General features: G+C 36.8%; 1 protein-coding gene across 11 annotated transcripts in view; it reads left to right on the forward strand.

Annotated features, from left to right (window-relative positions):
• The first annotated feature begins 7,787 nt into the window (after window positions 1-7,787).
• LOC121876026 (sideroflexin-1-like) overlaps window positions 7,788-16,588 on the forward strand; it is a 30,281-nt gene continuing 21,480 nt past the window's right edge. For 4 of the 11 annotated variants that reach the window (XM_042380879.1, XM_042380880.1, XM_042380878.1 and 1 more), the window contains exons 1-6: window positions 8,097-8,224; window positions 11,626-11,781; window positions 12,754-12,921; window positions 13,991-14,089; window positions 14,722-14,797; window positions 15,762-15,847. In XM_042380879.1, the coding sequence (XP_042236813.1) occupies window positions 8,142-8,224; window positions 11,626-11,781; window positions 12,754-12,921; window positions 13,991-14,089; window positions 14,722-14,797; window positions 15,762-15,847 (668 nt within the window). In that variant the 5' untranslated portion in view covers window positions 8,097-8,141. Of the gene's footprint in view, window positions 7,819-7,896; window positions 8,034-8,096; window positions 8,359-11,625; window positions 11,782-12,753; window positions 12,922-13,990; window positions 14,090-14,721; window positions 14,798-15,761; window positions 15,848-16,588 lie in introns of those variants that run through there. The other 7 variants (XM_042380888.1, XM_042380883.1, XM_042380887.1 and 4 more) reach the window with 6 other exon arrangements.

Here is a 16,588-nt window from a genome sequence, read left to right on the forward strand (position 1 = left end):
ACTCAACACTCATCTGGTTTCTGCCAAATTCTTGATCCCTAATTTTTGTCATAGACTAATGTTATGATTATAGAATGAGTGTTTTATGATGACAGTTCAAGTCGCTTTCATTCACTCTATTTCACAACAGAATAAACAATTGTCGAAATGCTGTTGGCCGTTTAAATAACGCGACGCCTATTTTCAGCTTAAGAAATTTGAAAATGGAAGGCAAACACCAATAAAACTTCCGTTACCATATTTGTGGAAAAACATTTGCACTTTATATGTTGTATGTACTGTACATACATTGCATACTCATGGATTTCAGCCGAGTGGCCTCGTACGAGCTGTTCTGCTTATGCTTCGTTTTGGCCAGCTAAAAAGGAGTGAGAACCACAGCTCCTAAGGAGGAATGAGAATCATCACCTCCGAACACAATAATCTACCATCACTCTTGGTTGATTGAAAGACCATTGCACAATATATACAAAGACAGACATATATTTACTCTAAGAAACAAGTACAACATGGAAATACAAGAAACACCAAGCACTCCTCCCTAATATGGAAGCCTCGTGGGGCACTGGAGGACCCATCCTGAACTAAACAAAGGAGACAGAAATGGTTATGGCCTTCTTCATGGAGTTGGGAGCCAATCAGAAGACAGAGAGGCGAGGAATGCCCATCCTCCCTAGTGATTGGAGAAAGAATGAGAGTGAGCAAGTGGCAATGCGACTCAGCCTGACCCAGTGTAGCACGAGGGGGGGGGGGAAAGTTGGGGGGGGCGTGTAGCGTGTTTACCCACAATGCACCATAATATGTAACAAAAGATATCTAAATAATTAATGAGGTATTGTTGAGACTAATCCTTAAAAATGAGTACCCAGGTTGTGATCATCAACGCTATTTTAATATAACCAATAAGCATTATAAACATATACGATCTAAACTTTAGTCAAAAGTTGTGGGAAAATACTAATGTCACCATTTAATATCCTCACTGAGCAAATTAAGGAAAATTTAATAATAGACCCTGATGTTCCCAAGGCAGTACGGAAACACCCAGAGCGGCCACCCTCACTGCTACAGGAGCCAATAAATCCAAGGAACCAAGCAAGTTTGTTTCATAAATGACATGCCTGATGTTGTACACTCCTCCATACAAATGTTTGCCGATGACGCCAAGTTATTTCGAGAAATTAAGAACCAAGCGGATTGTAAAGAGCTGCAGTAGGACCTCTGTGGGCTCCAGGAATGGTCGAAGAAATGGCTGCTGAGATTCAATGTCACGAAGTGTAAGAGGATGCACCTGGGGCGTAGCAACGGCAAGGAGGCGTATCATATGTCCCAACGGGATGAAGAAACTGCATTAGTTGAGACTGAATGTGAGAAGGACCTAGGTGTGTATGTTGACAATGAGCTGAAGTTCTCGGGCCATTGCGAGAAGAAGGTAAACCAGGCAAATAAATTATTGGGTCTTATAAGAAGGTCGTTCAGATATCTAGGCGGTCCGTCCCTCGTAACGATCTTCAGGAGTGAAGTGCTTCCCCATCTGGAGTACTGTCACCCCGTCTGGTCCCCGAGATATGCTAGGGACTGTCAGTTGGTTGAAAATGTTCAAAGGAGGGCCACCAGACTGGTGCCTGCACTTCGGCACCTCAGCTACCCTGAGAGATTGGAGTGCCTGAACTTGCCTAGCTTATACTACAGACGGGCAAGGGGGGACCTAGTTGAGGCGCATAAGCATTTCAGGGGGCACTACTCAGTCGAGTGTCCTTACTTGGAGCTGGAGGACGCTCGCCCCACAAGGGGTCACAGCTCAAGATTGAAGAAGCCACAAGTCCAGAAAACTGTGAGGGCAAACTTTTTCGGAGTAAGGGTTGTAAACTCTTGGAACAATCTACCAGAGAGTGTTGTGACGGCACCGAGTGTGAGCTCTTTCAAGACAAGACTTGACCAACACTGGAGCGGGTTCAGGTACATTCGGGAACCGGTGCATGCCCAGTATTTGCCAACAGTGCGTGACAGAGACGTGACCGATCGCCCAAGCGGCTAACGAGCCGATCAGTGGTGAAGAGAATAAAAGTAAAGTAAGTATTGGCTTATCCTCTCTGAAGAAAACTTAGATACACACACACACACATATATATATATATATATATATATATATATATATATATATATATATATATATATATATATATATATATATATATATATATATATATATATATATATATATATATATATACTGTATATATATACATATTCTTATGCACTTACCCTTTTGGGGAAACTTCTGAGTGGGCCACGTAGATCATACGAAAACCAAATCTAATCTTACGCAGGGCCGGATTAAGCTTAATAGGGGCCTGAGGCACAGATCAACTTGGGGCCCCCTACCCTCAAGGTATGTATAAATAACGAGAACAAAATATACCCAAATTTATCAATGATTTCACCAATATTAAGCTTCTGCAAAATAACACATTTAATGTTCATAAGAGACAGAAAATTGGGACGTTGCTAGGACATCGTTGAACGAAGTTCATGTTTTATACGCTTCAACTTCGAGAATGTTTGGATTTGGGGGCCCCTTAGAGTCGGGGGGCCTGAGGCCAGTGACTCTAGTGCCTCATGGTTAATCCGGCACTGATCTTACGTAATCTACTTTGGATATAATTTTGATATCTTATGATAGTAAACGACGCTTTAAGTGAAACAGAAAATTTTACCATATACGAAATAATTTCCATTAATTAATAGCAATAAACAAAGAAGTTATCCTCGTTTTTTCCACCATAATGTGTGTTTGTCTTAAGATAAGGCAAAGAGAGAAAATAGTTGTAATATCCTAATAAACCAGACTAATACACTGGGCACATAAAAAAAACATGGAATTTGTTTTTGAAATGAAAACCCGACCTAGAGGGCTGGGTGGCCTTTACTCCGCCTGAGACCCACAACTCTTAACACTTTCCAGTAACAAAATTTCCACTGTAAAAGACTCTGGACAATACACAGTTAACCTTTAACCTTTCTAATACTTATCTCTGGCACTAAATACTTAGCTTAGTAATATATTATATAGAACCATCTTACTCACTTTCCTGAGATATTCAGACAAAATAATTTAGGTTAAATAAAAACTTTATATCAAATCACGAATACTCGAAAATACTTCTCCTTCTTGAATCAACTCATACAAACATATCAGGTTCCAAAGGGCGCTGGGATATTGGAAATTGCAGAAGCGCCTTCCTCGTTGGAGCCGTTCAGACCGTCCACGCACGCTAACCTTCAAAGGGGCGGTGAAAATGGAAGGAAAGCAGGAAGGAGTCTTGGAGTTTTCTCGGTGGTACAGAATAGGCTGCTGCTGCTTTACATTCATAGCCCAGATACTTCACCCGATGGCCCGTCTCAAAATAAACACAATATGATGGAAACAAATTCCTTTACTTATATACAGATGAAATAAGTACGTACACGTTAAAAGAAGTATATAATAGCCACATACACACGCACAACGAACGTACCAACAAAAAAATTTAATTCTTACACACACACACACACACACACACACACATACACACATGTATAAAATGGGCTCCATAATTGTAGGCCTGGGGGTCCATTAGGGGCAGTGTGGATACAGGAAACTGTATTCTAAGCCGACAGTTTTCAAGGTGGTATGGTCGACACGGCAATTGATCGTCATCCTACCCCGTATGTAAAATTACAAACTGTACTCATTCACAGCTAGGTGTACAAGCACTTGTAAATGATCATAATACATATAAATGAATAGGTTCATGCTTAACTTAATCTAAGCTAACCTAACCTTAACCTAACCAAATTTAAGTATAATTTGGCTATCTTATGATGGTAAACGATGCCTTAAATTAGACAGCAAATTTTACCGTATACAAATTAATACACTGTGCATTATGTTGTAGCAATACAAAAAGTTATGCAAAAACTACAGTTGATGTTTAAAGCTCAGGCAAGAAAGATATTTGGGCGAGTTGTTCACTAACCTTTCACCTAAACTTCTCAGTACATTATCATGTTACAGTACTATACAGTATTTGGATGTAAAGTGTATACTGTACTGGTAATTTTGTGTTTAACTTAAATCGATCAATCCGATATATCTTTTTAGCTTCACTTCCTACACGACTTTGTGAATTCTGACAAATGCCAGTAGTGTGTGTTGCTGATAACATATTCAAACAACTAACGGGGTGAATAGATTATCCTGGGAAAATGCAAACAAAGTTTCACAGTGAATCATTAACAACATTTGCAGTTTCTCAGCCTTGTCTCTCAAGTATACTACTGTACAATAGTTTAACAGTAATAGCATCGACTTTGTTCAAAATCTCAGTATAGGTACTCCTGAACATGCTGATTAAGGATCTGTTAACCAAAATTTGTTATCTGCATTATTACTTATTCAAATGACTTACAATTTTTGTCATTTTCGGAGTATGACAGTATGAAATATGATGATCTCAAAGCCCAACTGGAATTCGTTGTCAGTACCTATTGCAGTGACCTGGAAGCATCTGTTCTAGATGAGTTTTTGCAATTTAAAGACTTTTGTCTTCTGAATCTGACAGGTCAGTGACAAACATCTCCTCTTTGCTGAGGTCCAAAGATGGTATTTTGACAACTGCCTTTCCAAACATTAGTATCTTGGTAAGAATTTTCCTTACCATCCCCATTAGAAATTCTGAAGGAGAGGCGTCTTTCTCTACTCTATCTAGGATGAAAAATCACCTGAGGTCTACCAGGGGACAAACCAGATTAAACTCACTTTCATTATTATGCATTAAATCTGGCCTCCTACAATCCCTTGACACAAACAGTATCATTGACAAATTTTCCATGAAAAAAGTAGGAAGAATTTATTTTGAAATTCACACAGTTTGCTGTACTTCATGTGCTTGCAAAATTGATTATGCTTTAAGTTAATTGTATTTCTTTCATTATTCCCATATATAAGACGTACATGATATAGAACTAATTTGATTAAAAGTAATGATGTGTCACATTGTGTTGAAATTCTTATTTCTTACATTATAATATTATGATATTATGTAATATTTGATGACATTTGGCCATTGCAAAATAATTACAGTAAAAAAAAAATATATATATATATATATATATATATATATATATATATATATATATATATATATATATATATATATATATATATATATATATATATATATATATATATATATATATATATATATATATATATATTGATTATTGAAACATGCAAACATTTCTATAAATTTGGTGGCCCACTGATGAGTTTGGCCTGGGGCCCACAAGTAGGTAAATCCGGCCCTGCACCTAATTATAATACAGTATAATTATTGTGGATTATGTCCGTGTATCTCATGATTATACGAGGCATCAACAGTATCATATTTATTCTACAGTAAGATGGGATATATCTAATGTTGACAAGTCGCTAATTTTTAAAACATATCACACATAACATTAAAGTTTTACTATTATTCCTAACATAAACTGATCAACTTGAAATAGTTTTCAGAAGAAGTTGCTCTGACACCCTCGAGAATGGAAGTTTAGAAGCTATTACAGTAGTTATAGGAAGAATGTGTGGTGATAGATCTTAAGAAAAAGGTGTTGATAAGAAAGGTCTGAAAATCTTGAGTCAATACGGAAGAGCGACGGCTGATATCAAGTAATCCCTTACAGAGACGAGGTAAATGCACTTTTACTTAAACATACTAAATTTTGTTCTTACGGGCATCAAGTCAGGAATGGAACAATCTCGGAGGCGCGAGAAAGGACACTCCGGGAAGGGGACCATTTTAGGTAAACACGGGAAGATTGTGAGGAATGCGATCAAGGTAAGTGTTGTGTACATGAAATACAAGATAGGTGCCAAATATTGTGACGGGAAAAAAGACATTTAGCAGGATAGACATTTGCTACACGTACGACATGAGGAGAGTGGTATACCATCACAACAATAACCATCATTATTACAATAACCATCACCGCATCAACGACCATCATCAACACAATTACCATCACTATAACCATTATCACAACAACTAGCATCGTTATAGTCATCACCAACAACCATCATCACCACAACTATCATCACTATAACCATCACTACAACAACTATCATTACAACCATCACAACAATAACCACTAGCTGTCATAGTTCAAGGTTTGATGAAACCACAAGTCCAGAAAATTGTGAGGGTAAACTTTTTGGGAGTGAGAATTTTAAACTCTTGGAACAATCTGTCAGAGAGTGTTGTGACGGCACCGAGTGTGAGCTCATTCAAGACCAGACTTGACCAAAACTGGCGCAGATACAGATGCATTTTGGAGCCAGTACTTGCCCAGTACGGTATTTCCCAACAGTGAGTAACAGAGACGTGACCGAGTGCCCAAGCGGCTAACGAGCCGATTAGTGGCGAAGAGGATAAAAGTAAAAGTAAGTGAAAGTTCATCATGAATATAAACATTGGAGGTATACGGTGCATGTGGGCTGACCTTTGTGGGGTATACAGTTTCCTGTGAACCGAGACAGTGCAAGTAAACAACAATGGCAAACCAGGGGCTGAACCAGGATGGGTCCTGGGGGTGCGGACCCCCCTTGTATCAGAAAAAATCCAATACTTTTTCTTAATGCAGCATTGTACTCAGGCGTTTTTGTGTAGTAACAATTAATTACTATTGATTTGCTTGTTTGGATATTTCTGGCCACTTCGCCTTTCGGCTATTTCGGCCTTAACTATTTACCTCAAAATACCCATTATATTGGTTAGATTTCAATGTTTTTACTCGAGAACCCCTCAGTTTAGATAGCGATGGTAATTAATCTCATTATAAACGTACCTATAACTACTCTCAGACACGATTATATTATTTACAATACTTCCACGCTCGGGTAAAAGTGTGCCTTCTCAACATAAGGTTGCAAATACTGGGGATAGTGAAAACTTGTAATTTCATGCTACAAGAGTCCCTCCATCAGTTACGTTTTCTGTGACGAAGTTTAACAATGTAATGGGAGACTAACACATTACAGTGCAACACTAACCTAAGTTCGGGCTTCCTTGGAATGCAGCTGTAATGTGATGGTAGCTGATCAGTACAATCACGTAGTACAGTGTTAGAAGTGTGATGTTATATAACATTGAAACGGGCAGTAAACTAGGATGACATAAGTAGACTTCAGCGAGCTGAAATGAGAATGGTAGATGTGTATCATATATACTGTACTAACACTAGGACATTGCTGGTCATAAGGAACAGGTAGATCCCCCTAATGGCTAGTGAGATGACATGTTGTGAAATGATATAACAAAAACTTAATCAAATATGATAGTGGTACAGCGGTAATGTGTGTGTATCTCTCACCAATATGTTAAGAGTTCAAGCCTGGAATGCCTGGACTCACGTGAGAAGGGTGTTTTCCAGTGTGACCCTCACTACCAAACATCACAGGTTTCCCGGTCTCCGATTTTCTTCTTTATTAACACTGGATAAACCAACTCCCGAACGGCTAGTAAGGTGATAAATGGTGGAAATTATAAAATATAATGTGTACAGTATTTGTATGTTTATTATATGTATATGTCAGAGAGCGTTGTGACAGCGCCGAGTGTGAGCTCTTTCAAGACCAGACTTGACCAACACTGGAGCAGGTTCAGGTACATTCAGGAGCCGGTGCATCCCCAGTACTTGCCAACAGTGCGTAACAGGGACGTGACCGATCGCCCAAGCGGCTAACGAGCCGATCAGTGGTGAAGAAGATAAAAGAAAAAAGTAAATAATTAATAAAATAAGCGTCTTACCTCACAATCATTCGTTTTCTACAACTCACTTTAGTACAGTAGTTTATATTGCCAATAGATGGCTGGACACCAGACAATAGATAGCTGAAATTAGCTTATATTCTAGTCTTGTATTTCCTTTGGTTCTGTCCTTTTAAATATTTTAGGCTCAGACGTACTTAGAAGGTACGACGCTAATCATAATAAGTGAGTATACTAGTAGAAGCACACACATTTATATATATAATACAGGAGCCGGTCAGTGGTGAAGAGAATAACAGTAAAAATGGGGTGAAGCAGAAGAAGGGTATCTGGATGAGACCAGTTAGTGTGGTGCAGCAGACGACACACGCGGCCCCTAGCACCTTCACCTGCCATCACTCATCACCTGTTATTACGTAATTCTTCGCGTCATTCTCCATTCCCTGACAACTGGTGTCACTGGAGGAGAGCCTATATACGTGTATGACTGCATGGTAGTTGACAGGTCTGATAATATAGCTTGTAGAAGTAGAGGTATTTTTGTTGACAGGTACAGTATCCGGAACATGTGTGTTATATCGAACTACAGTGTTGGTGATAGCTAAAGTTAATGTCATGTCAAATGGCTCATGTCTAGCAATCAGCAGGCCTGAAGTGAGGTGTTGGCTAGCAGTACATCCAGGCTAGGGTGTGTGGTGGTGCTCAAACTTACTTCACTTCTTTATCATTGACATTTTGGTTGTGACCTTTTATCCTCTTCATTGTTCTGCTTGAAATACATTATAGTATAGTTTTCTTGATAATATTTTAGTTTTGGTCATCCAGGGAATTGGTTAGGTTACATTAGGTTATGTTAGCTTAGTTTGGATATCAAATAAAGGGGTTTACCGAAACTAAAATTAGACCATTTCGTTTGTCATCCTGTGAATTTGAGGTTAGGTTAGGTTAAAATTATGTTTATTCGATGGATTATTTCAACTTCCAAATAGATGAAGGACCGCAACAATAATTTTAACTGAATTTTTACTTCAGAGGGGAAGTTGTTTGTTTCTTTCTCTTTAAGCAGTGAATATTTTGCCGTGACTGGCTAAGTTCTTACTGACGCTATTTTACCATGAGTGAACAAAATGGCAAAATATCCGCTGTTCATTTTTTCTTGAGATGTTTGGGTGATTATAGGAAAATAGAATAAGACGATGCACAGGTTCTGAAGTTAGGTGAGGTAGGTAGGTGAGGTAATATTCTAATAGGTTTTGTGCATTGTTGTTTTGATTTGATTAGCCAATCAGAGCGCACTCACGATAAAATAGTGTTAGTAGGAACTTAGCCGGTCACGGGAAAATATCCACTGCCTTATCAAAAATCACGCTTCAGAAAATTTAAAATAAATATTGAACATTACTGTACGTTGATTTTTAATTCTGGTTGATGAACTGCCATTGAGGATTGTCTTTATTTGGGCATAATACTTTTACCTGGGAATGGTTGTGCAGGTTAACAAAAAAGTTAAGAAAAAAAATAGTTATTCCACAAACACTGAATACAGCGGTGATAATGAAAGTTTGGGGAAATGCATAAGTATTGATTTATGACCATTACTATTATGTCAATCTTGACCCCACCAGTAAAACATAACTAAAAGAACCAAACCTAACCTAATCTTGTCATTGTACCATACTCACCTGTTAGATAATTATTTTCTTATCGCTGGCATATGATTTAGGTTTGTAACCCGACATCGACATATGATTTAGGCTCGTTTGTCAATTTTTATGGAATATTAACCCAAAAATTTCTTAATTACGTACTTTAGAATTTTGCTTACTTCTAAAGTACGGTACCTTTGTCGACTATATTCGGTGGAATTACCTTACTATTTATTACTTTTATTTTATCCTGCATTGTCTACTTACATTGGAAACTGTATAAAGTACAGTGATATCCCCATTAGCCAGAACAATTGGTGCAGAGCACTTCCAGGGATGAGAGATTTCCGGGTAATGAGACGACTCAAAGCAAGAAAAATCTCTCATCCCGGAATTTTCCGGGTAACGGAAAAATGTTCTCGGAAGTTCCAGAAATTGCCCAGTACAGTACATCATCTCTCGAACCCGGAAATATATCCCTCATCCCTGGAATTTTCCGGGCATCGGGAAATTTTTTCTGAATTTTCCGGAAAATGTGCCACTCAGAAACTTGTTCCCAAAGCCGGAATTTTCCGGAAAATTACGGCTTTGGGAACGATTTTCCGAGAAAATTTCAATTCCGGCTATCGGACAGTTCCAGATTGAGGGATTCTGGCTAAGGGAGATGTTACTGTACGTACTTTCATGGTTTATGTACGGTGCTACTATAGCGTTTGGTCTTCAATATATATTTAGTCTAACCTTACTTTACCATCTTGTAGACCACACGCTCTAGTACCATCCTATGTACATCACATACAGTAATGTTACTTGCTTTATCTTTATACATACTGAACTGTATACCTCCATCATCTATACACCAAACTATTTGTAAATGTGTATGATGGTTTTACTGGATATATATTATTATTAATGTTATTGTCTTATACCCCCACTTTCCACAATATCAAAATAAACTTCAAAACTGATTTAGGTTAACACTGGCGGACGGTTGGGCACCTGAACCAGCAACAAGAGAACATTTGTCTTCGGAAGACAAATGATTTTCTACTTCTTGAGAAGACCAGAAAGTTGATGATTTTTCTTTTTTCTGTTTTTATGATTATTTTTTTTCTTTTCTTTTTTGGGGTGGGAGGCATATTTAATTTCTTCCATCCTGAAGACAGTCTATGGCTGTGAGAGCTGATGACATTGTTCCTTTATTTCTTTTTCATTGGTTTCTTTTATAAATAGGATTTGTTTATAGAAAATAATAACAATTATTTTAGGTTGGGATGTCAATGCAGCAGTTTCTTTTCTGATTTTTTGTCAATTTTTCTTCTGTGGAGAAATTTTGTCAAGTCAGTCTAAGGCTGGACCACTCTCATCTAGTAATACTGTACCGAAAATTCCTATGAAAGGAACCAATTTAACATATCGGATTTAAACAAAGGAGCATTGTGTTAGAGCTTAGATCTCACAGCCATAGATTAGTGCTCAGGACCAAAAAAGTAAAAAAATTATAAAGTATTACAAAAACAATCCTGTTCAGCTGTATGGCCCTCTTATGTGGTGAGAAACCTTTCAACTTCTATAGAGAAATGTTGCCAAGTTGCTAATTCAAGTGTTCAGTCATCTTCTAATGGTACAGTGCTGTTTTAAGCAAGCATGGATAGGCTGCTGGGAAGCGTATGGTCACTAAGAAGCATTTATCAATAGCTGAAGTGACACACATGACACCCTCGTCCAAATTTTAAGGACACTTATTTTTTCAGAATTACCTCTACCATTTAGTAAAAAATAAGGCTGAACAAATAAACATTTTATAATTTTAGTATAGTACGTACTTTATTTAAGGAAAATTGTTTGTGCATTTTGTAGTTTTCATGTAGCTACTGTACTGTAGTTATCCACATTTATCCATAACTGTAATAACAATGTACTGTACAGTACTATATTGTTATTTCTTCAAATTACCTGTGGTGATGCATTCTCAAAGTGTAACCATTTGCTGATTGTCAAAAGTTTGATAGTCAACTGAATTCAGTTTGCTGATATAGATACTGTACTGGTATATAAAAAAATGCAATGAATATTATGTATTGGTTCATTGAAATTCAATATGATGATTTTATTAATTCACTGTGCATTTTAAAATTTTATTGTCATTCTTCATTGTTATATAATTTCAGAGAGAAGATGAGCCACATTAACATTGATGAGCCTCGGTGGGACCAGAGCACCTATGAGGGTCGTGCCAAACACTTCTTAACCATTACCAATCCTCTTAACCTGTTGTGTACTTCAGGTCAGCTAGAAAATGCCAAAGATGTTGTGAGTCGATACAGGTGAATATGTGGCGTGTTGAAGCATTTCATTGTGTATCAAGTCTCTGTTCTGTGCACCTGATCAGTAGACATGTACCTTTAAGATATCTGCTAATTGGTTGATCACTTCTACACTGAGAGCTAGAAGAATACCTTTTTATAATACTGTACTGTAAATATGTTATTTGAACTTGGGTTTAATGTAACAATAGTGGCTGTTTTTAGTTTTTCACTGTTATAGCAATAAAAATTGACACTCAAAATCATAAGTATTTTGGGGTGCTGGTGGCACAGCTGTAGTTGAATTAATTGCCTCTCATCATCGTGTCATGGGTTTAGTTCCCAGGTTGGATGTAAAAAGGGTATTATGTGTGACCCTACCAAACATGACAGGTTTCCTCTCATATCAACACTATGCAATGAAGGATAAACTCGTCAGGTACAAAGTGGGGAATAAACAAGCCTCCAGCCTCTTTTCCCTGTTAAAGCGATATTGTGGTATAATCCTGAACATACTTACATGCCTGCATATTGCTCACCCTTTACATCTTTACATTTCAAAAATTAATGCCAGTCGTATTTACAGTGTGTGGCAATACTGATGAAAAATGGAATGTGGAGTTCATTAGGGGGTTAGTCCCAGAATATTATGGATCAGATTTAAAGTGTATTAAGAGTGGAAGAAAGAGGGAGACTTTGGATACACATGAAATTACTGCATTAAAATCTTCACTTTAAGAGATAGTGGATGGAATTATGGGTAAAGCTTCATTGAGGTGTAGGTCATATTCCAAATCATTTCCATTTAGTGATTAGTACGGACTCGTCTCAATCTTACATATACAGTATACAGTACTGTACTGCCTTTGCCCTTCAGTTAAATACCATGTGCATTTTCATTGTTCTTTTCTCATTGATTGTAAAGACTTCATCTATTACAGTAAGTACTGTATACTGAAATGTATAATTAATAAATAAAATTTCTTTTTTCAGGAAAGGTGAAGAACTGGGTTTATCAGAAGATGAAATTTGGAAAGCAAAAAGCATTTATGATTCTGCTTTTCACCCGGACACTGGGGAGAAGATGATGCTGATTGGACGCATGTCTGCACAAGTGCCTATGAACATGACCATCACTGGCTGCATGTTGACTTTCTACAAGTGAGACAATTAACGTCTAGTGTTTTTTTTTTTTTTTTACATGTCCAAGGAAATAATTGTTATTCCTAAATGAACTTTGTTTAACCATTCCAAGCAGCAGCCTACTGGGGATGAGAAAATTTATCTACTTACCCAGAATTCTCTGAATCCAGGAACAGTTCTGCTCCAATTACTGTCTTCTTGCTAACTGGGATTTCACTGTACAGTAAAACCTTGATTAACCGACTTTCGGATTAACCGCCGATCCCTGACACCTAAAATATTTTTATTTATTTTTTTTCTACGGGGATTAGCCCACCTGGGCACAGATCACTAACCCACATTGGGGCCTGGGGGGGGGCGAAAATGTAATAATAATAATAATTATAATAATAATAATAATAATAATAAAGAACCATAAAGAAATGCAAAAAAAAATCTAAAGTGAGAAACAATATATGTATGTTGTGTTGTCAATAGTAAGAGAAACAATTGAGACCCTGCAATTGTGTGTAAATGAGGCAGAAGTCAGATCAGGGCTTGGTCACAATTTTTGTGATGCCATATGTTCTTTGACTTTTCCATTTTTTATTCATTGTTTCTGTGCTGGTTCATATTTATTTAATAAAGTGGTTAATGTTTTAAAGCAAATGCTATTGAAATATGAATGGCAAATGAACAAAACTGAATAGAGGGACTTAAATGAGGTAGGTTAGGGATAGGTACTTTAAAAAGGTTTGTTTTATTTCCGTAGACTTTATTTACTATTAACCAACCTTTTGGAATATCCATCGGCCCCTTCCCCCCATATGTGGGCGGTTAATCAAAGTTTTCTATATAGTACAGTATATCAACTATCAGTGCTAATTAGTATTTCATCTAGTCATTTGCTCTTTCTCTTGAGTTACACTTCTAAAGCTGGAAATAACATGTTCCTTTTAATTTTTTACAGCACAGTATTGTTTTTATTCACTTACAAAGGGATTAACTTTAAGGTAATATATAATGAGGTTCCATTTGTATTTTATATAAGATGCAACTGCCACCTGTAATGTTATATGATGTTAGTAAGAAACTTGTATAATTACAGGACAACTCCAGCAGTTGTGTTCTGGCAGTGGATCAATCAGTCATTCAATGCCGTTGTTAACTACACAAACCGCTCTGGAGACTCACCCATAAGCGTTCAGTAAGTGGATGGTATTACAGGGTACTGTATTATTCTTCCATTTCCTTTGCTTCTGTAGTATGATGGTCAGTTCAATACTGTATGTAGTACAGTACTCATGAGTGCATATAAAAAGACATGTGTAAGTGGCCAGTGACCCTTTCCTTTTTTAAATGCTATTTACAGTCAACAGCAGAAGTTCATCGCGAGCCAACCTGTATGATTTGAGGCAGGTGATTTGGTAACACTGTATGGGGAAGAGTTGAAAAATGTGCTTTAAATGCCTAGTTATTTAAGATGTATGGTCAGAGATTACCTAAGAATACATATGCATTTATTTGTACAGTTTTTGAAGTACAGTAAGTACAGTGCATAGTTTGATGATAATGTTGAAATGTTAAAGTTGCTTGTACAGGTATTAATATTTCACAAAATAGATTTTTGTATTGAGGTGTCAGAAGGTGTGATGGAGAATAGTGCAATGAAAGAGTTGTATAATGTTAGTGCAGTACATACAATTATTGTGAGGACTTTTATAATGAAGATTTACCATTGATTGTACATTTTTATTTGTATGTTAAAATTAATATTCTATGTGTGTGAATTAGACTAACACTTGCTACAGTATTGTTATTGAAGATTTTATTTTCCAGGCAGCTTGGTACATCTTATGTAATGGCAACTAGTGGAGCTCTGGTCACTGCTCTGGGTCTTAACAGTTTAGTCAAGGTATAACAACACATTTCATTGTATTAATCCAAATGTTAATGTGAATGAATGGAGTGATATACTGTACTATTCTTTCTATATAATTGTTCTTTGATGTTACTAATACTGTTGATTAGTGTTAGCTGTCCATCTATGTGTGAAAATAATTATCATCATTGATTAATTGATTATGTTTTTGTAACTACAGTATACTCCAATGTTTAATGTGCATATATCCTGTTTTGTAACGGTGGGGGTTTGTGATGAACTTAGGGTGTCCGTAAAGTTCTGCTCCGGTTTGAAAATTTTATCACAATAAAACCAAGAGATAGAGTACTAATACATTTTGTTGCTTAACAAATTGAATTTTATATGTTCTGTGCACCAACTGACACTCCACCTCAGTCCATGGGATGGCCATCATATCCTTCATCCTCTGATGCCATCGGTTGTTCTTGTATGAAGTGTCTCAGTGTCTAAGGGCGTAATATCAGGAGACCGTGGGGGCCAGGAGACTGGCCCATCACATTCAATCCATCTGCAAGGGACATTCTTGTCAAGGCAAGTTAAGCACAATCAAACTCCAGTATTGAAAAATAATGAATGGTTGCAACTGGAAACTAATCGACACATTGAGCTCTCTCCTGTTTAGGTGTCATCCCCTTTCAAGCCTCTGTCATTAAGAAATGGGCACTCAGATTACCAGCTGTAAATCAAGAAATTTTTTAATTAGTTGAGCATACTAATATCATTTATGGTTTTGTTGTAATTAAATTTTAAACCCAGAACAGGACTTTATGAACACCCTGTGCATTGTAACTTACAGTGACCTTATCCAAGATAGGTTTGTCTTGTGTACCATGGATACAAAAAACTACCCAAGTAACTATTCTTACAAATTCATTATTTATTTGAAATACTTTGCTTGGTAACGTATTTTTGTTGGAATATTTTATGCGCTTATGTCTGATTTTGTATTTTACAGTCATTGCCTTCTCTTATTGGACGATTAGTGCCCTTTGCAGCTGTTGCATCAGCCAACTGCGTTAACATTCCCATGATGAGAATGAAGTAAGTCATCTTATCATGTCCTATATTTTTTTATTAGTCGTGAAAGTTTGTCATTGCATGTATTTAAGTAATTTTCTTTATTTTTTTTTAAATTCTCTCTCAATATAGAAGAGCAATTCAGAGAACTCTGAAGATACAATTGTAAACTTTTTCCATGAATTACCAAACTTAGTTAAGGTTGAAGTGTACTCTTTGATTTTGTTGATGGAAGACTGCAACTGTGATATTTTTGTCACACATCATAGCCTTTATTTAATCAATTAAAGTTTAGTCTCCAAATCATAAACTCAATTTGAAAGTAATACTGATAGTAAACTGACATGTCTACTGGTGAGTGATTTATTTTTAAAGTTATGTTGACAAAATGGAGTTGCTTTAAAGTTGAAGAAGTGATCAGCTTTATGCTTAGGTCATTACTACCCCTGATACAGTATATTTTCTTAGTGGCCAGAATTAATTTTTATTCCTATCTATCTCTTAAGTGTATCTGCAGACTTTTGCACCGCAGTATTAACCCAAAGTTTGCCAATCCTAAGTGTCAATAGCTAAAGCTTTTTGTGGCATTATAGCTAATCTTTTGGTTGATTTATATTGTTCTCTTCCCAGACAGTTGTATCACTAATTACAGTGGATCCTCTTTATTTGTATGGGTTCTTTCCTAAAAGATCATATGTATAACAATTATACAAATAATGAAGTGATTTTCCCATATGAATCAATGTAATAAGTGGGGTTTTGGTA

The sequence above is a fragment of the Homarus americanus genome, unplaced genomic scaffold (genome assembly GCF_018991925.1).
Source record: "Homarus americanus isolate GMGI-L3 unplaced genomic scaffold, GMGI_Hamer_2.0 scaffold40047, whole genome shotgun sequence".
Taxonomy (NCBI): domain Eukaryota; kingdom Metazoa; phylum Arthropoda; class Malacostraca; order Decapoda; family Nephropidae; genus Homarus; species Homarus americanus.